Source organism: Arachis hypogaea, chromosome 5, assembly GCF_003086295.3.
Source record: "Arachis hypogaea cultivar Tifrunner chromosome 5, arahy.Tifrunner.gnm2.J5K5, whole genome shotgun sequence".
In the NCBI taxonomy this organism is placed as follows: Eukaryota; Viridiplantae; Streptophyta; class Magnoliopsida; order Fabales; family Fabaceae; genus Arachis; species Arachis hypogaea.
Genome location: NC_092040.1, coordinates 34,793,324 through 34,817,817, shown reverse-complemented (window position 1 = coordinate 34,817,817; position 24,494 = coordinate 34,793,324). Strand labels below are relative to the sequence as shown.

At 30.6% G+C, this 24,494-nt stretch overlaps 1 protein-coding gene and 1 long non-coding RNA gene across 2 annotated transcripts; both read right to left on the bottom strand.

The window, feature by feature from the left end:
- Positions 1 to 5,549: 5,549 nt before the first annotated feature.
- LOC140184680 (uncharacterized) lies at positions 5,550 to 13,364 on the bottom strand. The gene is made up of 3 exons (XR_011881989.1): positions 13,003 to 13,364; positions 6,909 to 7,030; positions 5,550 to 6,043 (listed from the first exon to the last, which is right to left on the bottom strand). It is a non-coding gene; the product is annotated as an uncharacterized lncRNA (long non-coding RNA).
- A 211-nt stretch (positions 13,365 to 13,575) lies between these two features.
- On the bottom strand, positions 13,576 to 23,802 carry LOC112799648 (protein DETOXIFICATION 29). Its single transcript, XM_025841716.3, has 7 exons — positions 23,465 to 23,802; positions 20,379 to 20,920; positions 15,849 to 15,935; positions 15,669 to 15,725; positions 14,282 to 14,639; positions 14,086 to 14,172; positions 13,576 to 13,919 (listed from the first exon to the last, which is right to left on the bottom strand). Exons 1-7 carry the CDS (start codon positions 23,783 to 23,785, stop codon positions 13,845 to 13,847), a joined length of 1,527 nt encoding a protein of 508 aa, XP_025697501.1. The 5' UTR covers positions 23,786 to 23,802; the 3' UTR covers positions 13,576 to 13,844.
- Between the last annotated feature and the right edge of the window lie 692 nt (positions 23,803 to 24,494).

Sequence of the window (24,494 nt, the reverse complement as noted above, 5' to 3'; positions counted from 1 at the left end):
AATTCATTTTTGTAACTAGGTTTATTTTAAATTTTATACTATTACTATATATATATACAATTCAAAAACAAGGACAATTTATACTGATTTGATCATATATCTACTATGTGTTAATGTGTGTCAGTCTACTAAAGTAGTTACATAATTATCATTTACAATTTCATGTAGGTGATACATTTGAAATTGTTGCATCACCACTTCACCAGAAAGCATCATATCATAATTAAATTTGTTATATATTTTTTAATTCAGTTTTGATATAATGTTAGATAAAAGATTTTATTCGTTTATTCGTTTGTTTAAGGAAATAAAGAAGTAACGACATAAAAATTAAATTCTATTATATTAAATAACTGGAATCGATCGGTTTAATTGTGTTATTAAAATCGGAACGAATCGGTCAATTCAATTGAAATATTCGTAAACTGGATCTTACACCAGTCCAATCTGATCTTTGGACCGTATGAGGTAAAAAATCAGTGTGAACCATTCAAACACAAAATGAACCAATAAAAACCGGTTTGGACTTAAATTTTATCAATATGTTGGAAATGGGATTCAAACTCCTCCCATATAGAAAACTAAAAGCATTTATAGCCACCAGCCTGTCATGATTCTTATTAATATATATGTAAATTATAACATATACATAGATATCTTTTATCAAATACTTTACTTCTATCTAATTTATTTTAAGTTTAGTTATAAGTTCTCTCATTTTTAAATTAATTATATTTTTATTTAGCCACAAAAAAATAATTATATTTTTTTAACAACAATTATAAACTCACTAATTTTTTTCTTTTCATAATTATATAATATCTATTAATATTATTTTTTAATAAATACTTGTAATATATAATAGTATAATAGATATAAATTAATTAATAAATTATAGAAATTTAAAAATAAATATTATTTTAATATAAAAAATTAAAAATATTTATGATAGTAAAAATAACAACATACTTATTATTATTGGTCTATATTATTTTAAAATAACTTGATATTTTTAAAATATTAGTGAAAATATGTATTTTAAATTTTAATTTTAAATTTTTTACTATTTTTAATTTTTATTTACATAGTACTGAGTCAACCGGTTCAACCAGTGAGTTAACGGTTAAACCAACGAACCAGTAACCCAATAATCTGACCAGTTCGATCAACGGTTCAGTTCTGACAACTATGCCCCCTCATTACTATTACTCAGTCTGTGCCTGTTCAAATCCAATGCTAAATCCATCCAACTATAGTTTCATTAAGTTTTTCTCATTTGTCCAAACTTATTTTCATGTAGGAAGGTAGGATACTGTTCATAACCAGAAGCCCACATTCAGAACCGACAAACACTTTATCCAACAAAAATCTCTTAGCCCATTACCTTAATTCTTTTTAGCAAGGTTTAACAGAGTCACATAAACACATATCGCAGCAAATCAACCTCCACTCCACCCATTGTTGCAGCAGAAAGTTGTCTTCGTGTGCATCTCACTCACCAACACGTGTCGCACTCCCCTACGGCCATCTAATTTCAGTACATGCTGAAAAAATTTCCTTTCAGCACCAAAGTATTGGCCTTAGGAGAAATCCTACTAAAGTATCATATAAGAATAGAAAATGTCCACATAAACTAGGCTAATACTACAGTGCTAAAAGAGAATTTTTCTCATCATGTACTGAAATTTTATGGCAGTAGGGGAGTGCGACGCGTGTTGGTAAGTGATATCCACGCGCAGATAACTTCTACTGCAACAGTGGGTGGAGTGTAGGTTGATTTGCTGCGATATGTATTTATTTTACTGCAACTGAGAAACTTTTGTTGGATAAAGTATTTGTCCGTCCTGATTGTGGGCTTTTCATTATCAACGGTCTTCGACCTTCCTACATGAAAATCAGTTTGGAGATACGAGAAAAGCTTAATGCAACCATAGTTGGATGGATTCGGCATTGGATTTGAACACAGTTTGATTTTGGATTTAGCATGCAAAAGGTAGTCTTACGAAAATTTATTATTCCATATTGTGCTGAAAGAGAGGAATAAAAACTGCTAAAAAAAAGTACTTGAACACAACTTTCACACAAACATAATACTCTTTGGAAAGTTGAGGAATGGAAAAAGTATTTTTTAGTGCTTAAAGGATCAAGCTGTATGAAAAAATTATCAACCCTTTTAAGACTGATTTATGTAAATATGATTTTTAACTACAAGTCCTCATAACGGAGCAAATAGCTGTCATTTTTTTAATTCTCTCCACCAGTGTTAAATAACAAAAAAACAACTTAAAAGGGGTTCAAAATTTTATTTCTACACCTAGATAAAACTTAACACCAACCATTATTCACACAGGTATTATTTCATCTTCAAACAAATTAATAATTAATTAATTATTACTTAAAACATACAAAATAATAACTGAAAATTAAATAATATCCCATTTAAATTAATAAACAAAATTTTGAATGCAAATATAAAAAATTTAAATTTCATAATTTAAATTATATCTATTTAAATAAATTCATGAAAACCTTATTTTTAAAATATTTTTAATCTAAACATAGTTTTTCGATTTAAAATAGACTTTTACAAATTATATTTAAATTCAAAATACCACTATTTAAACTTTTTAATTTATTTTATTTAAAAATAAAAATAACTAAACAAATATTCTTGTTTTAAGAAAAATAAAAGCTATTAATTTTTTTTATTTGAGAAAAAAAATTCCAGAGCTGAATAACACCGGTTTTACAATCACATAGAGCAGTAACAAGCACTTTTTTCCTTGTACCCTAAACCTTTATTTTCCAAGCTGTCTTCTCTTTTTTTAAAATATTAAAACTATTATTAATGTTATTTAATTCCTTCGATTTTATATTTTTATTGTCTATTATCACTATAATAGTATTTTCATGATCCAATTTCATGTTTAAGTCCAAAAAAATGTTTCATGGTCTAAAATGTAAAACGAAAAACCGAATTCAGTGTGATATATTATGTTCACTTTATTTTTTTTAATAACACAACAAAAAACAACCACACTTGAACTGAGATCAAATATTTGCCGGGTTCTCAAAAAAAGGTCTAATAACATAAGTAACATCATTAAGACAAGATTACTATCATCTAACCAAATTTTCACCATACATCATCATCTGAGCACGATCAGCTTTGGTGCAGAAACTGTCGGCAATTTGGAGGCAACACAACCACGCGTCCCCTCCTTCACCATGCCACATACTTTTAGCACCGTAGCAATAGCCGCATCAAAATACTATCTGATAAATATTTTTTTAATAATTTTACTAACCATTTGTCGTAAAAAAGATTATATTATGTTTAAACATTACTTTATTTCTCTTTCTTGCATAATTATTTTATGGTATTTTTTTATTATTTTACGGGTAACGAATTTCTTACTCCCACTTTTGTGTGGGAGTATTATTAACCATAGTAAAAATATTTACGAATAAAGTTCTACTTTTTTATTTTTGAAAGAACTAAAAATAAGACATTTATCCCTTTATATTTTTAGTTTTTCAAAATTCTCCCTTCTTTTTTAACCATTTTTTTGAAGAAGAGAGTCTTTGCTAGGGTTCCCTCCTACACTCAGCATCATCACAATTGCCTCTACGAGAAATCTTTCTTTTGATGTCCTTATGTCAGCTTCTACCGTCGCGCCACACTACACTTTCTATTCGGTCTGTGTTCTTGTTCTTCACTATCGCATCAATTTGCTAGGTTTCTCGAGTATCGTCGCCAATTCTATCCCTACAGTCACAGCATCATGCGTCGTCGCTGCCAACGGGCCCAAGAAAAATGGCTAGAGACAGCGTCCTCACCTGCGTGGCAACCGGTGCCATCAGTATTAGTGAGAATTTCATTACCTTATTCTCTATTTGACTTTCATACCAAAACATACAGTTTTTTTTGTTGTGTCCTTCACTTAGCAAAGCATGCCACAATTTTCTTTCTCTTTCTTAGGTTTTCAGTTTACTAATGATGTCTGTATTTTGAAACTTCTATTATATATGCAGGTGCTGTTTATGGGACATATAATGTGATTTTGCTGAGTCCTTGGTTATGATTGAATGATTGAATTTGATTATTGTGATTTTGTTGGTAGAAACTATTTTAATTTCTAATTGAATAAAATTCCTAATTTTTTCTTATTTGAAGTTTAACCTCTATTGTGGAAGTAGAGGAATAGATGTGAAGAACTAAAATACAATACATGGTGTCTTTTATGAGAAAACTCATTGGATTAGGAGTAAATTTTAGAGATTGTATCAGTAGAAAGTTAAAGATGTTTCTGATGATGCTGATTTGCTGAGTAAAATAAAATAAAATAAGAAAGATGACTGAGGGAAGGGATTTGTTGATTTTATCTCATAATGCCTTTTATAAAACTTGTTAGTTTAAACTTCAAAAATATTTAAATTTCAGAAATGTGATGTTGAATGCATATTTATTTTCTCTCTTTCTTTTCTAATTGGAACTCCTATGTATTATTGTACTTTTATTATAATTCTTTATTTTATATAGTGTTTTGGTTCTGGCACAAAACTTTGTCTATGCTATTGTAGCTAGTTGTTTGTCTTGCATTTAAAAATTAACAAGATTAATTGCTTGTCAAAACAAGATTTAAAGCCAATTTCTTTAGTGATATACAACTTGCCAAATTATTTTTGAGTTTGTTCTATATAAGCAATCATGGAGTTAATTTTTCTATATTCTATCATGTTAGGATCCAAAAGTTTCTTTAAGAAGCTCAATGGTCACAAATTTGTAGGTTGCCCAATGCCTTGTGTATGTGTTCAGATAACAAGACTAGAGTATGCCAAGAAAACAAAGCACATATGGTGGTGATACCAAACTTTAATAAGGACAAATTTGTTGATTTTCTAAACAAGTTTGTGGAGAAGCATACTCAATGGTTCAAAAATTGCTAATTTCAACAATATTGTATTATAGGAAACTTGTTGCTTTTGCCATTTAGACAAGTAAAAATTTTAACAGGTTCCCAATTTTGGGTCCAAGATTTCAGTTGGTTTACAGGGGCATATCCTATGCTTTATTGAGATTTTGAGGCACTTGAAAACCGATTGGTTTCTTCTGTTATTGACTTTTTTATTTGTATTTGATAGAAATTAGTTCTTGGAGAATTTTATATATAACTTGTTATCAACATTAATTAAAAAAACTTACTCTTTAGTTGTCTTATGTTTTTTAGTTTTTACATATTATTTGGGGTATGATAGATGTGCTCATCCTAAATGGGGATACATTACCAAAGTAATGTATGTTTTTTTAACTTTTTTTTTTAGTTTTTGTAATTTTTATTATATTGATTTTTATAATTTAAGGGTGATTAGTTTTTGTAATTTCTGTCATTTTTAAACTTTAGAATTTTTACTATGTTTTAACCGGCAGTAATTAGTTGATGAAATCGTTAATAGTTTTTTTTAACAAGCTATTGTGGATGGCATGATTCAATTTTTTGGATATCTAAACTAACGTTGATATCGAATCCAAGATTGAAGAAGCTAAAAACGTGAATCAAGCTAAGCAAGTGCAACATCCTCACATATATATTGTCACTATAGCTGATTTCAGCTCAATTTTCAGGGTTTTTTTCAAACACAGAAAAAACTAAAAAAAAGTCATATGGCTAATGCTATAATCAACATTACACATTTGCTTTCTGAGAACACCAGCTTGTCTCTTACAACGCTGAAAAATCACCCATTAATCATTATACATTTATACTCATCATTTTAACGTTGTAAAGGTCGTGCCACACCGTCAAAAACTCAACTATAATTAGCTTAAAAAAAAGAGAATCTCAAAATATAACCAAAGACATAATCATGCACAGACGCACAGCAGTGCCAATCACAACTACATTTAGGCTAAGCTTTTCACATGATATCCAATAATTTCGCGTGAGGTAGTTTGGTATCTCTAAGTTCACATACAGGCCCTGTATCCTTGGCAAGAGAAAATATCGTCGACAGTTGAGTCTTTTACCTTACAGTTCTAACTCTACACGAGGAAATCAAATTATCAGTTACAATGGAGCAATCAATTACCTACAATGAAAATCACAAGCATGCATATATAGTAGACTTATTGGTCACAACAACAAAGCAATAAGCAATATAAATCACATTGCCCTGCAAAGAAACAAATCTCGGTCTAAAGAAAATAACCAAAATTAATTGGAGTAAAAAAATGTAAGGTCATAAAAGAATTGCTCCTATACATATGTATGTAAACAGTAAATGTAATAAATATAAAAGTAACATCTCAAGTAGATACCTAGTAATGCTTAGTTTAAAACCAAAAAGTAGATTATAATTTGTAGCATACTCAATAATTAAGTAGAGTCTAGAGTCTTGGAGCCAAGATCCCAAAAATCACATGAAGTTGAATAAAGGTTACTTGATCATGCTAGAGAGAATAAATCAATCCATAATAAAAAAATTACTTGAAAGTTGAAAAGATGCATTTTACTATCTTTTTACCTTTATGCAATGCAACAACAAAAATAATAATTATCCTATATCCCACCCAATGAGAGTCTGCTACATGAATGAAATAGTGATATTACACTCTATCATAAACTATGTCTAAATTCTAGAGTAAATTGCTTAATATTTTTTTCAACTTTGAATATACTTTAATCCCCAACACCGTATTAGAAAGGAAGAGACTCATCTCAAACTATGAATAATCACATTCAAATATTCAATGCGTTTTCTTATCTCATTATCCACAATTAAAATATGACTACACTAGAAAAATATGACTTTGCTGATTTTACAAATATGAACAAGTTAGAGATATGACACACATATAATTACATAAAAACAAGTAATAGTCACAATACAAAAGTTAAAGTTCTTACTTGTAGACAGTGAGGACCTTGGGGAGAAGTGATAGGAGAGAGGTCTTCTCAACATCCTTGGCAGACTTAGAGAGTAACAAGTATGAAACTACGCCAATGAGGATAGAGACAGTTTCAATAAGCTGAGCAAAAGAAAATAGATACTCAATCACAATTTTAATAATTTGATGTGCATAAACACGTGAAAATGCTAAGAATTGTATTTTAAACATAATGATCTACCCAAGTGGCAAGACAATGTCAGACACAAGAATCAAGAACAATTTTCAATTCAACTTAATGAATGAATATTGAATAGAGTTGAAAAAAATTAAAAAAATCTTGCTAGTTGTTACTTCTGATGCAAATCATGTTAAGAGTGAAGTATAAGCCACATTTGGTAATTTTTTGTAATCTAACTTGATCAATTTGTGTTAACTATAAGAATCAATAATAGAACACTGAAATTAGCTACTCTCCTAAGAATTAGAATTAAAGATTCTCCCTTAAAGCACATAACTTTTAAAATGCAGAAATCCTTAGATTATTTACTTGTAAAGTGGAACAATATCTCATTCAAATTTTCTCAAGTTCAGAGGGACCACTTCAATTGTATGGTTATAATAGGATGATGAATAACTTGTTTCAAATAGGAGAAGAAATGGAGCTTCGTCTTCGAGGGAGACGACAGTGAGACACAGCGAGACCACCCTCAGTGACAGTGAGATATGGCAAGACGCGGTGAGGAGTAGATTATCAGCGACAATTCACGGCGAAGAACAGATAATGAGCGATGACGCAGGGTGAAGTGCAGAAAATGAGTAGTGACGCAAGGCGAGGAGCATAGAACCAACGACCGCGGAAGGAGAGGGAGAAAAACGAACGACGGTGATTGAAAGAGAGGAACCCTAGTTGAGCAGAAGTGTCTATTTTCTTTGAAATTTTGATTTAAGAGAAAAAGGAAGAATGTCCAAAAAGAAAAAATATTGGTGCAAATATCTAATTATTGATTTTTTTAAAACAAAAAAAAACAGGGTTCTATTCGTAAATATTTTTACTATAGTTAATGATACTCCCACACAAAAATAAGAGTAACGAATCCATTGCCTATTTTACATATATTCATAACATATCTAAAATAATAAGATAACATATAAAATATTTTTGATACACATCTAAAATTCGTTTAAATCCATACTTATATTTTTCTTAACATGAGTAACTTTTTAATAGATTTAAAATAATACAATAACACACAAAATACTTTTAGTATACATATAAAATTGCACAAAATACCCTAATAAGCCAATGCCAGTTTCAAGGTATGTAAATAAGCTAAAACGAAAATCGTTTCAGCAATAAGCCAAGGGATATTTTAATGTAATTCAAACCAATCTGGTTCGAACTACAATCGTTAATAAATCGAACCAAGTCAAGTCGAATTAGGGTCAGAAAAGTTTGAACATAATTCGAATCAATGTGGTTCGAACTCAATATGCACATAATTCGAACAAGGCTAGTTCGAATTATACATAGGAAAGCATTGCATGTAAATCGAACCAACATGGTTCGAATTAACCTTTTCGTGGCTCCAATAGTAATTCGAACCTACCTGGTTCGAATTACTAATGATTCGGCTATATAAGGAGTTCGAATCAGCCTCATTCAAACCATTCTTCCCTTCCCCTACCCCACCAAATCCCAGAGAAAACGACCCAGATTCTCTTCGACGAAGACCAGAACGGAATACTCTGCTGAATAGGGGATGATCCGGCACGGTTATATCGCTTGGACGGAGTCGCTCATATAGCCGGGGTCATCAACGAGGAGGTTAGTACAGAAATAAGTTCGTGCTAGGGGTATATGTGACTTAGTGGTTTTGAATTTGGTTTTAGTGGCGGTTTATGTTAGCGGTGGTTTAGATGGTGGTTTAGTTGGTGGTTTATATAGGTGGTTTCTATTGGTGGTTTATGTTAGTGGTTTACGTTAGTTGTTTAATACTACCTGTTTTACGTTAGTGGTAGGTGTAGGTTGTTTTGTGTTGGTTGTTTTATGTTAGTGGTTTAGTTAGAGGTTTATGTTAGTTGGTTTATGTAAATGGTATGGTTTAGTTGTTCTATGTTAGCTGTTTTATGTTAGTGGTTTTGTGTTAGTGGTGTGTGTTAGTGGTTTGTGTTAGTTGTTTTATGTTAGTGGTTTGTGTTAGTTGTTTTATGTTAGTGGTTTGTGTTATTTGTTTTATGTTAGTGGTTTAGTTGTGTGGTCCATGTTAGTTGTTTCGCATGTGCTTCTCGTTCATGAATTTTTATGCGGTTTTATTTAGTATGATGTTTAGTTGGTGCTTTATTGTTTTGGTTATGTTTGTTGTTGGTTATGAAGCTGGTTCTAACAATGCGGTGTATGTCATGTGCAGCCCCAGCGATGCATCAGGAGCATGCGGCGGCAGCAGGGCATGCGACTCGATGACAGATACGTTTCGTACTTGCAGATGGCCGGACTATACCATCTTGCAAGGCTGAACGATAGATGGTTCCGGTTAGACGAGGCCCTTGTCAGTGCATTCATCGAGCGATGGCGTCCGGAGACACACACGTTTCACATGTCGTTCGGAGAGTGCACGATCACACTTCAGGACGTGGCATACCAGTTGGGTTTGCCAGTGGACGGGCGTTACGTGAGCGGCTGCCTATCAGAGTTTCATTTATACATCCAGGGTGGCCGTCCAGCCTGGGTGTGGTTCCAGGAGTTGCTTGGAGTGGTTCCTCCTCCCAGCCAGGTTCAGAAGTACGCAGTGAACTGCAGCTGGTTTCAGGAGACTTTTGGTGAGTGCCCCGATAGAGCCGATGACGAGACTGTGCGGCGATATGCTCGTGCGTACATCATGATGTTGTTGGGTACGCAGATGTTTGGGGACAAGTCCGGCAACCGCATTCACATCAGATGGCTTCCCTACATAGTTAGGCTGGAGGAGATGGGTACCTATAGCTGGGGTTCTGCAGCACTGTCATGGTTGTACCGGTGCATGTCCCGAGTGGCGAACAGACATGTGGTCTAGTTAGCGGGCCCACTTTAACTACTTCAGTCTTGGATCTTCTGGCGATTTCCTCGGTTTAGGCCTGCAGGGTATGAGACGTTCAGCTGGCCATTGGCGTCAAGGTACTCTACTCAGCCTTCTCTATTTCATTTTAATATAAATAAATCCATGTTCATTAATAATGTATTACAAACCTTAAACACACATTTAAGTAGCCATAAGACACATGTATGATGCAGGTGGTCAGGATACAACCCTTCCGGTAGCGAGAAGGGTCCTAGAGTGGAGATGTGGAGACTGACAATAGACCGGTTACAGGACAGGGAGGTGAGCATGCTACTTAATAAGTTTCTTTATTTAACCACACTTTATGAGTTGCCCTGACAATGGTGAGTTCTCCGTGCAGTTTATTTAGATGCCGTACAGCACTCCCGATGTACTTCAGGCTGTGTATCCAGAGGCTTTGGAGCCTCGGCATATGGCGTTGTGGCGGTCTGTGACGTCGCTGATCTACTTTGCCGTCATAGAGTGGCATCAGATAGAGTCAGCATGGAAATAGGTTCTTGTCTCCGGATATGCAGTTGGGGGATCCGAGAGCCGTTCCCATTCCAGTTGAGGCGTCACAGCGGGGTGCCGGGCGAGTTCCTGACATGGATCGTCCTGAGGACGTGCCGGACAGGTGGCGGGTTGAGAGGAGAGCTCGTGTGGGCACACGACGGAGCCAACATGAGTGGAGGTGGCTTGATGCGGCTATTGACGATGATGACGATGCTGGTCCGGCTAGAGGCAGACGACGAGGCCAGGGAGGGAGACGGAGAGGGCGTGGTACGGTGGACCTCTGTCGTCGTGACCCCGACGACGATGCCGACGATCAGCATGGTCCCGTGGGCGAAGATGGTGCAGGGGCTGTTGCAGTTGATGGTGTTAGTACCCACGATGGCGGACATGGAGATGAGTGGTATGGGTCAGGTATAGGTGACGGGGCTGAGCCTGGTGACACTGGACTTGGGCCTGGGCCTCTTGGGGATTACTTCGTTGGTGTACCCGCCCATGACCAGCCTCAGCAGGAGGGTACCCCATGGGTTATTCTGGGATCACAGTCGTCAGATTTCCTTGGCTCAGATACGCTTGATGTGGACTTCGGTGGTCCACAGTTTCTAGCGGACATTACTGCCATCATGCAGGAGGACGTGCTGGCCCGGAGGCGTGGTGAGACCTCAGGCACGCAGGCATCCTTAGATGTTGATCTGAACGAGCCTCCTACGGCATCTGTTGGTGATCATTTTGGTTTGGGAGGTACCCACCATCCGCCTACGCTGCGGCATCAAAGTCTGTTGCTGGGTCGTCTGCGGCACCCGTCCATTTTATGCCACCTACACAGCCTGCCCCGGACGAGGACGCCGATGAGATCGAGGATGAGGAGCCATTTATCCGCAGAGGTCAGAGGGCACGGGTACCCCGTCGTTGCTTTACAGGCTCGCATCTGTTTAGATGATTTACTTTTCATGTATTTTGTTCCTTAGAGTTCATTCATGTGTAGTTTTGTTGTTATTTTGCTTCTGTGTTCCTTTGTTGTTATTTTAGAGCTGTTTTTCTTTGTTGTTTGTTCATCGATTTGTACTTTGAAAAAGGATGTTTACCCATTTTATCAGTGACAATTTTTTATCATCGCATCATTAAACAGTCTATTATGTACATTCATTTATTAAATTTTGCATTTAGGGGACTTGTAACAAGACTCAAAGTGAAACATAATATATTCATTACTTAACGCAGCATGCACAATACATGAAAGTAAAAAAATCAATAATAAAACTTAACTAAAATAAGTACTAACGCTAAGAACATGGCTACTAAGGGCCCCCAGTGTGAGACGATCCACCCAGCTGTGGGCAACTCCGACGTGTGTGTCCGGGTTGGCGACATAGGCCACATCTCTTTGGACAGAATGGAGCTGCCTAGTCCATATTTGTTCGTATCCTGGTGGACCTCGGACGACCCTCTCTCGCACGCCTCTTGTCAGGGTCCGGTATCACAGTGGGCCCGTCGTATGGTGGCCAGAAACCCTCTGGAATGGGAGGGGTGAATCCCATCCGATACACACTGAATACCGAACTAATTCGGTACACGCTGTGAACATAAGTGGTCCAGTTTACCCGTGAGTAGGCACAACATGCCAGTGCGTGCTGACACGGGAAATGAAGCGCCTGGAAGTACCCGCAGTCACATGTCCGAGAGGCAAGCGATACTCTGTAGCTACCCAATGAGAAGGAACCAGTCGGAGTGGTTTCTGCTACGGTGAACTCGGAATTATCCCTGTCATACAAAGTCACCGTGAAGCACCTCGTCGTCTTCAAGTTTGCCTCAATACACTTCACCAAAATAATAAGATAACACGCAAAATACTTTTGGTATACATTTAAAATTCATTTAAATTTGTGTTTATATTTTTTTAATATAAATATTTTTTAACACATCTAAAATTACAAAATTGCTTACTAAATAATTTTTTAACACCTTTAAAACTCATCAATAATTGTGTTCATTATTCTTGTTAAATAATTATATACCAGACTTAGAATTGAAAAAAATTAATTTTAATAGTATTATTTTAGTTTAGTTATTATTTTTATTTTATTAGGTTTAAATTTAAATTTTGTGTGTGTTTAGTTTAAATTTAAATTTAAATATTTTAACTTTAAAAGAAATATCATTTTAAATTTTAAATATACAAAAAAAGATTTGAGATATAATATCTAAAAAATAATTATTACATTTATTTTATTAAATTTTTATAGGCAATAACTAATTAAAAAATGAATTATGATGAAAACCTAGTCACACCGGAGGCGTTAGTTTGTTTATTTGGTGTAGCGCAGAAATTAGATAATTGTATGAACAAAAAATTATACTAATATAGTACTACAAAGTAATTATTTACGTAACAATTATAATGGATTTGGATCTTATTTATAAATTAAAGTGCAAGGTGATAAAGTATAAGAATGAGGCTATTTCATTTATATACATGTTCTCAAATAATCCATAACAATAATTAATTCTTGGACCAGGAAAAAGTACCATGATACCAAAGCAGAAGCAGGCAACGACGTTGTTCTCCACGGAGATGGCGGCGAGAGCGGTGGAGCCGACGTGGCCCGCAAGGAGCTGAGTGACGGCGCCAAGAGAGTACTGGCAAAGGGAGGTGAAGATGGCTGGGCCGGCCAGGTACCACAGCTTCTTGGACTCAATGAAGAACACTCTGATGAAATCTACCAGGCTCGTTATAGAAGGGATGTCACTAGATTCTGCTCTGAAAACTTCCGTGTCTCTCGCTGTGACTGGCAGTGTTCATCATCACGGTTTTTCTCCATCACCATGAATGATAATGAATTCTTGTTAATAATGATATAAACAAATTAACAGTATATGTAGCATGTGTGGCTATGTTGATGTATGTGCTAAGTGCTATCATTCTTTTTTAATTAATGTCATTTCATGGCATAATTAGCATATTTAAAGATTCTAAGATTATTCTTACATATATGCAACTTCCATTAGTAGTCTCAAATATTCAACTAGTGACTAATATATTAGATGTATGACAGTCAAAGTGAAAGAAGAAAGTGGAGGGAAGGAAAAGAATAGAAACAATTGTGCAAAAGAGCCTTTCCAACTAGAGAAATGTTCCCAATTAATGGGGAATAATAATGAGTCCACGCCACCACTTCTGGTTCTTGGAATAACAAGATTCTTCTTTCATTTCATTTTTTATAAACCGAAAATTGAAAACTGTTTTGCATAATTATTATTCGTTTGCATCAAGCAAGGTTCTAAAAATTGAACCGATTATAAAATCGATAAAGTTCGAGCTTCGAAAGTATTTAATTTGTAGCACTTTCATGTTTCTTGATGATCATGCTTTAATTTGCAATCAAGTTCTCTTCTGAATCTTTAGACCCACCCCACTTCTTTATCCTATCTTCAGCAAGAGAGGCCTGTCATTTGCACACAAGATTAAAATTAATTAATTAAGTCTCTACTGAAATATTTTTATGTATTCCATTGCTCAAGTATTTTTGCCTTCATCTTGCATGCATTTGCAAAATCATACACCTACATATATGCATATATACTACTCCAATTTGCAAAAAACAACGTTACCTCTTTATTCCAATTTGTCTTATAGACCATAAAAAATAGCACACAAGATTGTAAGATGGTCCCTGACATCATTCCAGACCAAATCCCCTAAAAACATCAAAACACATTAAACATATATTTAAAATTTCACCACTAAACTAATTAAATATAAACAGAAAGTTATTAATTAATCCATGATAGAGAGGAAGATACTCACAATGACACCCAAGTCAAGTTTGAAACCTAAGAAAAGTCCAAGGGGAACACCAATTAAGTAGTAACAAGTAATGTTGACATAAGCAACAGTAGCTTGCCAGCCTGCCCCAACAGCCACACCTGAAAGAACTGGTTGCACGTTGTTGATTATAATGCACAATGCCAACATGGGTGTCAGCTCTATCACAAGCTCTTTCACATCTTCATCCGTTGTAAACAATGAAGGGTATTCTTTTCTGAAGATGACAAGAACCATGGAGAGCACGAAAGAAACCATAAGTGTAGTAATGACAGCAACAGCTATAGCAAATTTCGCCGTTCTTGGGTGACGAGCTCCCAATTCATTTGACACTCTCACACTGCAGCAAAATTGGCTGACTTCATTTTTTAATGGTAATATCATATCTTTTTCATTTATTTTGAAGAAGAAAGAGTCTTAGAGAACCAATTATACATAAGCAACTCAAGCTAACTTTTTTGTACTTTTAGTTTTGAAATTCAAAAAATTAACACAATTAGATTTTTTTTATAATAGACCTCTTATTTTTTTAATTAGTTGGCTTTTATTAACTACACTCCTAGTTAATTTCTTAATAAAACTATTTTGAGAAATATTTCGAATTCTTTTAAAGTATTGGTCAATTTTAATAAACGAGCTAGTTATAGTAGTTATAAAACTTTAACATGCTTAAAAAGTGTGTTTAAAATTAAGGTAATATTTTTTTATATTTATTGCAATATTTTTTATATATTTTATTTTAATATTTTAAAAAATATTTTAATTTTTTTTAAATGTCGTTATAATTATCTAGCCATTATAGCTATAGTAATAATAATTATCATAGCATACACTATTTTGATATATCAGATAAATTTCAAATATATATGATTTCTCCAAAAAGAAAAAGTAACATAATAGTATCTTATTTTTTTTTTTGATAGCATAAAAGTATATATATTATATCAACAATGTTAGGAACCAATTCTATATAAGCTAAGAATCAGCCAACTGATCCGGATGTTGCTACTGATAGGTATACGGATGTTTCTTTTTCTTTGGATATGATTTCTATGTTTTATGTGTTACGCATTAATAAAACATAATTAATTATATGGAACCAACTAATAAATGATCAAAGCATATATTCCGTGATTCTCTCCTAATACTAGCATATCTTTTTTCATGTTTTGAACGTGATCAACAATAATTTAACAAACAAATTAAATTATAAATTAATAAAATTAATTATAATTAATTATGTTGTTGCATTCTTGGCTGATTATTAGTTGGTTCCATATACTTTTCCATCTTATATTAGCAGACAGAAGTGTTATTAATTTCATTTATGCATATTATTGTGTGCATGTGTGACCAATCAAATCCAAACCTTACTGCTGCATTCATTCCCAAGGTTAGCATGATCATCCATCCTAGTATGTTCATGCTACAAATATAATTAAATGATCAATATTAGACAAATGAAGTGTTTGAGTTAACTCAACATAAGCGAAACGAAGATATTTTTCTAGCACTTGTTTGAATTATTGAAATGTGAGTGACCACTTACCAGATAGACATGGCATCCACCGAAACTTCAGCATTCTTGAGATAACCGGCAATAAGAATCTGGGCCATGAAATACCAAACTTCTAGGCTGCTCCAAGATTTTTAAGCAAAAAGAAACTATTAATATATGTCGAAATCTCATAAAGAACAGTCATTTCTGTTATAAAACTATCTCAAAAGTTTAAATTGATAGAAAAAAATAATATTAATAATTATATTTTTGACTATTTCAATTTTTAACTATTATGCATATATATTGATATTGTTTGCTTTATAGCATCTCTTATGCTTAATTTTTTTTAATTTTATTTTGAATTTTATAAAATATTATATAAATATTTGTGATATTATATATTATTAAAATTGATTTGACACTCAATGTAAAATTTGTCATTTTAATATTTTATCTCAATTTAATTTAAATTTTATATTTTTAATTATTATATTTAATGAATTATATAAGTAATAACATTTAATTAATTGTTTTAAATAATATATATGATCTCTTTATATTGATACCAATCTTATTTTAAATGTTATATTTAATTTAAATTTAAATTTTAAATTAATTCAATTATCATAAATATAAAAAATAATAGCAAGTCGGAGACAAAATTTTAATAAGGCTGAGGCTATGAGATTTGTTAGTTTTAAATGTTCAACTCAATGTGTGTAAATAAGGATTATACATTCTATTTAATTAAGAATGAACCACACTCCAATAAAACCATGCATATAGTATAAAATTAAACAGATTTTAGATTTCTTTTTCACTCATACATAGGTTGTGGAGAAATATACACTATACTGTAATAAAATATTAGTGTTAAAAAAATGAAAAAAATTACAAATAAAATATCATTCTATTAATTTTTATTTCATTGTAAAATTATTTTTTTAATATTCATGTTTTATAAAATTTAAAATTTAGTATGACTGAGAATATTAAGATAGATGATCAATAACCATACACAAAGTTCTGAAAATCAAATTAGACATAGAACTAATGGTGTTAGAAATTTAAAGATTTAATTAGAGTTTAATCGGATTGAATTAAATATAATGAAATAATATATTTTTGCATGTATATATCATTTCTAAAAAAAATATTTTTTTATGATTTATTATTTTAAATCGATTCATCTCTAAAATCACACCGGTTCAAATAATTAATTAATTTTTTTAGTTTATATATTTTTCAATTTTTAACCAACTAGTTGCGAAGCAATTTTTACTTTAAATTAGATCGATTTGACAACCAATTTCTAATTAACTGGGTCAAATTGGACAATTTGTTCCAATTCCGAGAACCGTGGCCATACTCTATAATATATATATATATATATATATATATATATATATATATATGAACAAAATAAAAAATAATTATATCAAAAAATTTTATTTTATCAAATATAAAATGTTAACTTATATTTTTAAAAAAGTTCAATCACATCTCCAATGATTTTTTTTATTGAAAGTGTGTTTATAATTTGTCTTGATGTATTATTAGGTAAAGTAGTTGATTATCATTTAATGTTGTCGGATGACAATATTTTCATGCCAATGTTGTCAATGCAAATTTAATATTTGATAGATTTAATTAATCAGTGAATTCTTATAGTTTTATCAAATTTTTAATTAAATTTTTATATATATTTTTTAATTAAACTTTTATATAATATTATATTTTATAATTAAGTCTTTATCTTAAAATTAACAGAATATTCTGTAAACAAAATAAATATATCTAATACTTGATTGAATATTTTATTTTATTTAATAAAATATTTAGTTGATTCTAATAATATTTTTGTGATGGCAAAAATTTAATTATAAAATCTAATATAATATAAAAATCTAATTAAAAAATTTAAAAATCTATTTAAAAATTTGATAGAATGATAAAAAATAATTAAACCTATTTAATATTATACAAAAACAAATGAACATATCTTAAAATTATTTTCACTCAAATTATACACACATTATGAAGACATACACATTTGTAATTGAAAAGAAGAATGTTTTAAAAAAAATTATAAAATAGTACAAAAAGAAAAAAAGAATAAATGATTCAAACTAAAATTAAATTAGTGGTGCTAAACACCGAAATGAAAACAAAAGAATTTGAATCAAGCAAGTGATAGTTTTATTTCAATTTCATTGAGTCTCACAAAATATCACATCACATCAATATTTATATGATCATATATTATAAATAGAAAAAATAATAATTTCACTTATTTTGATAATGCCACTTTTTTTTAGATGTATACAAAGATACAATACAAAAAAATCATATGAGAAGTGATATTATAAAAAATAAAAATGAAATTATTATTTTTTATAAATTATTATTTATTAAAATTAAATATGAAATTTGTCACTTCAATATTTAGTTTCAATTCAATTTAAATTGCATATAAAATAATAAAATTTAATTAATTCTCTTTTAACATGAAACCATCTTTTTATACTGTGACTGATTTTATTTTATTAATCATCTTTAATGCAAAGTAAAATATGAAAATATTACGTTTTCTTTTATATATTAAATTTAAAATCCCAAAAATACTGTATTGGAGCTCTTATAGAAACGGATGAGAACAATCAATGTATGGGAAAATTCAATCCCAGCGCACAAATGTAAGATTATTAGATTACAATGACAATTGAATCAATAAAATTGTGTGTTTCATTTAAATGTTATCTGATGAAGTTGGCTTAAACAAATATTGATTACCAAAACTTTTTCCTTTCTAATAATAATAAAAAGGATAATTATCTAAATCAATTTTTAAGAATTTTAAAATTAGATATTTTAGGCTTTTAAATTTTAAAATACACAAAATAATTTTTAATATTTATTTTCATTAAATAATGTAATTTTTTTCTAATAGTGTGGTACGTTGACTCACACATACAACTGTTAAGTATTCATATGCACGATTTAGACAAATCAATCATTAGAATGAAGTATAAAATAATTTTCGAAAAATTTAAAAATTCTCAAAACAGCTACTAAAAAATTAAAAAAATCTAAAATAGTTTTTCAAATTATTTATATATAATTATTTCTTAATTAATAAATTTTAATTTTTAAAATTTTTGTTATATTGATCTCAAATTTGATTATTTATATACAAAATATTTTTAAAATAAATTATAAATTAATTTTGAGAAGGCATTATATATTTTAAAAAAATAATAAATAAATGAATCTATTTTATTTTTGATCATGCAAGATATTAATTTAATTTAATTTAATATATAGATATCATATTCTATAATTATTCTTTAATAATAAAAAAGAAAATAAACCAGCATTATTTAAAAAAAATAGGAAAATTCTCATTTAATATAAAATTTTTCATAAAAATAATTAGAAATATTTATACAAATATTTATGACTATCACACTTTAGAACTTACATGCAATTTGAATTAAGTTACCTATAAAATCAAATTTATAAGTTTTGATTAACCACAAAGTCAATGTAGTGATTTACAAAATTTTAATGTAAAATTCTTAATACTTTGCAACACCTAAAGAAATGTCTTAGCAAATTCAAGTGTTGTGTTTGTCATGTTTCTTAAAAAGTTTTGAGATTCAATAGTTGTAATAATGTTGCACAAAATAAATTTGTAATTGAAGTTGTTTGTGCTACTACAATTAGCAATTATGCTAAAAAAATAGATTTTTTTTCACTTAAGAATATTTTTTTAAATTTATTTGGTGTCAATATCTTAATAAAGTTTAGATTCATAAAATAATACTCTTCATAATACAATAATTTTTTAGATTTAGTTGTTATTATTATAGTTTTTATATCATCTTGATATAAGTGTCATATGTAATAATTAAATAATAGTATTTCTTATGATATTTTAGTGTTAATATATAAATAAAATTATTTGGTAGTATATATTTTGTTATTTTTTATATTATTTATTTATTATATATTTTTAATAATATTTTATCATTTTGATTAATAAAAATATTATAAGATGTTGAATTTTGAAAATGATTAAAACTATTTAAAAGAATTATTTAAAATTTTAAAAATTTTTCAAAATCTATTTTGAGATTTTTAAATTGTTTGGGAATTGTTTTTGTACTTCATCCTAGATATTGATATGTCAAATTTGCACATATGATCACTTAATAACTACGTATGCGAGTTAACGTTTTATATCAGCAGTCATTGTTAGCTATTAATAACAAAAATGTATTATATAATGGAAATAAATAATAAAAATTATTTTTATATATTTTGGAATTTAAAAAATTAAAATATTCAATTTTAAAATTTTTTGGCTAATTTCAGTAACTCTTTTAATAATAATTTATGCATATAAAACATCATTGAATTAATTAGTTTTAGCTATTAATTAGTAATTAATATTTAAAAATATAAAATAAAATATACTGTTAGGTAATAAAATTAAAAAAATTAAATTAATAATTAAATAATGATATATTCGTTGACCATTTATCTTTTGTGCATATAATGAAAGGTGTAACGCACCAAAGCATGATAGCGGAGGCAAATGAGAGACGAAGAAAGGCCCAAAGATTCTGAAACGCTTGGAAGGAGAACCCACTCCAAGTCTTACCACAATACCCACACACTACATAACCAATCTTAACTGCCACCATGAACCACCACGCCGCGTTGAGCACCGCCGCCGCACCCACCAGGCCCCACCCCAATTTCAACATTAGTACCCAGCTAAGCACAGCATGCGCTACCAATGCAACCGCCGCGGTCCATGCCATGATCATCATCTTGCTTTGAGCTTGCAAGAATTTCTGGATTGGGAAGTTCATGGAATAGGCAAACAGCTGCGGGATCATATACAACGCAAAAAGCCCGGCCGCCTCGGCGATGGCGGTGGTTTCTCCTATTGCCTTTAGGATCTGCCGTGCGAATACGTATAGAAGGGATAGAAGAAGCGCGGTGGTGTTCAGAATTATCCATGATCTTTGCATGTACACACCTAACATCTCTGGTTTCCCTGCTCCAAAGGCTTGTCCGCACAGCGTTTCCAAGGCGCTTCCCATCCCAATCTGCATTGCAAAATAACGCTTTATCCTTAAAATTATACTTTTATTATACTATTTAGTATTTACTTAAGTATAAAATATTCAAAAGATTTATCTGTACACTCAAAATCATGTTCGTCATTTTTATTAGGAAAAACAATTCTTTGTATCATAAACTTTATTAATGCTCATAAAAATATCAATCAAATAAAAAAATAATAATATATTTATAAAAAATTAATTTCGTATAATAAAAATATCAAAATTTTAATTTTTTATTGACTTTTTGACAAAATTTTTAAATTATTCCCGCTCTTTATCTTTAATTTTAACTCCACTGCCATTTCTTCTTCCTCAATTTTTTTTTGTTCTCCAACAAAGATACTTTTTTTTTTCATCCACCGTCGTACTTTCTCTCCTCCCACTCCTTCTCAAGCTCCTCCTTCTCTTCTCGTTTTCTTCAATCGCCAAGTCAGAGCTTTTGTCTCCTTCTTCTTCTTCTCCTCCTCCTCCAAAGCTTCGATTGTGGAATGGTTCTCCTCTAAAATTTTTCTCTTCCTCTTCTCGTTGTTAGTGTCATGGTGTGCGGATCTGGCATTGTTAGAGATTTAAGTTTGTTGTTAGTTTGATTTTGAGAAGATTGAGTGAGCTTTGTCTGAAAGAGGTTGTCGTCAGAGAATAAGGAAGCGAGGGTGGTGCTTGCTTCCGGCGCGACGATAAAGAGCGAGGAGAAAATGCCGGTGGTAGGAAGAGGCAAAGGTAAGCTGGTTTGGATTTAGAGTCATTGCATGAATTTGATGAGAATACACTGAGTTGAAAATTCGAGTTTGGATGACAAAAGAAAACCCCTAGAATTAACACGATGAGACAGAGCAGAAGAGCACAATGTCCACCTCAAATTCGACTGGAAAAAACAACGTTTTTGGTGGCAATTGTCTATAATACAAACACAATAGCCAGTTGATGAGTTGTTTGTGTAAACACTGAATCCTTGAACATCTTTTGCATGGTAGAGTGGTGAAGGCCATTTTTTCGGGTCCTCTCCTAGAGTAGCAGATCATTGTATAATTGAAGAATCCGATAATAGAGTTGTCCATCGAACTCATTATTATGAACATGGCGGTGGATGAACCTATTGTTGCTATTATATTGGTGAATGGAATTATGTGAAGCCTTCTTGAAGAACAACGAATCAACTGTTTTTTAAAATAACACTCCAGCTGGGTAAGGTTTGTGTTTTGTGTTTGTTTTTGCCGCATAGTCCAAGAGTGTTGGGAGATTTTCAGAAGAAGAATAAGTAGTAGTGGAGTTGAGATCCAAGAAAAAATGTATGTAGGGATAATTTAAAAATTTTATTAAAAATTAAAAAATTAATAAAAAAATTAAGATTTAGATATTTTTATTACATAGAATTCATCTTTCCTAATATAATAATATTAATTTTTTGTTTAATGAATATTTTTGCTAAAATTTATAAAGTTTATAGGTACAAAATTGTTTTTCCTTTTTATTATTTTTAGCAATCATGCTACATTAATTAAAAACAAATTAATTATTAATCAATTATTGGGTATCAAAATACATATTTGACATTTTACAAAAAAAAATTATTATACTATTTTATATAAATTTAATTATTTTACTATAGCACATTTGATTATTTTAATAGCTAATTATTTAGTTATATATATATAACAATTGATTCGAGCGATAGTTTTTAGTATACACAAAATATTTTTGCATTATATATATATATTTAATAAATAAAAAAGTCAATTAATAAGTATATTTCGTATATAGTAATGCGGTGTAATTGCTATAAGTCATATTGGGGATAAAATTTATTTGTGCCCAACGTATTTTGATAACTTTTTCTTTTTTTGGTTATATAATTCAATTTCGTTCCTATACAAACATCATTTCGATATATAGTTTCTTTTGATATGCCGCCAAATTTAATAGTAAAGATTATTGAAATGGAATTGAGATCCAAATTTTTATTTTACACAATGCAATGTTATTCATAAAAATGTTCTATTTTCAGTAAGTCATGTAGGCTGTTGGTCACTACTAATAATTCAGTGGTAAACAATTTGAATAGTAGGTATACATGGCGTTCTTGGCCGTCCTCTCCTTTATTTGTCGTACAGATATTGAGTTCGAACTTCTCCTAAACTTATCCAAAAACTTTTTAAATTACGGTGTAATTAAGTATCTTTAAAATATTATTTTTTGTTCAATTTTTAAAAAAAAAAAATAAATCTTTTAAAACTTCTGTAGTTTTATATATTTATATTTCTAGCTATACTATAAGCAAAAGGATTGATGTCAATTTCTTTTAAATACCTTTTGTTTTATTTTTTTTTTTGTTTCTAAAATTTAAATTGAAAACCTTAGTGAAATCATAAACTATTTTAAATAAATAAAGAGTGAATATAGTGCCTATTGATTTACTAAGTTATATAGATATATACATAATATGAAAAATGCTATGTATTTTGAAGTAAAATGTTTATTCAAATATTTAGCACAAAATCTTTTGGGCTAGATAGATACATGAAAGCTTACCATGATGCCAAAGCAAAAGCCGGCGATGACAGAGTTCTCGATGGAAACAGCGGCAAGGGCGATGGTGCTGACGTGGCCGGCAAAGAGCTGAGTGATAGCACCAAGGGAGTATTGGCAAAGGGAGGTGAAGATGGCTGGGCCCGCCAGGTACCACAGCTTCTTTGCCTCAATGGAGAACTGTCTCAAGAAATCTATGGGGCCTGTGATTGGAGCAATGTCATCGGAATCCGTCGTAAAAACAACCGTGTTCCGCGGCCGCATTTGGTCTTCTGGGGATAGCAGTGGCTGATGGCTCTGGTCATCATTACCTATATTCTCCATGACGACAAATATGCAAATATGGACCAGAATTGTTGCCTCTTATATATATAAACGGATAAATTTAGAAAGAAGAATAATAATTAGCTTACATTATTTAAAAAGGACTTTGTTAAATGATTTTTATGAATAATGTAAACAATGAGTTTTGAAATTAGTCCAATAAAGTAAAAATATACTATACTCTTAAATTACTCACCTAAATTTTAATATTAAGATAACCATCCTAATGAATTAAACATCCGATATATCCATTATTCACATTGTTTAGTATTTTCATTATCTACCTATACTTTTTTATTTAAAAAATGTTATAAATACAAAAAATTAGCCATTAAATCAATCACTGTGTATTTGTATTGTATATAAATACATATAGTGTTTAATTCATTTTTAATATATATTTTATATTTCAACATATATTCTATATGTATGATTTAGTGACTAATTTTTAGTATACACACAATACATAATTGATATGATTTTATTAAAATTTAATATATGTGTTAATAAATAAATTTTTAACAAATATTATGATCAAATAATTAAGTATTACAAATATATTATTATAATAAATTAATTTTTTATAGAAAAATCAATCTATTTCAAAGTTTTTTAAAATAATAAAAAATTGTTAAAAATTGAAATGTATAATTTAAAATTTTTTGAGAATTAACTTAAATATTTACTATTATTAAATTTGTTGGTTTAT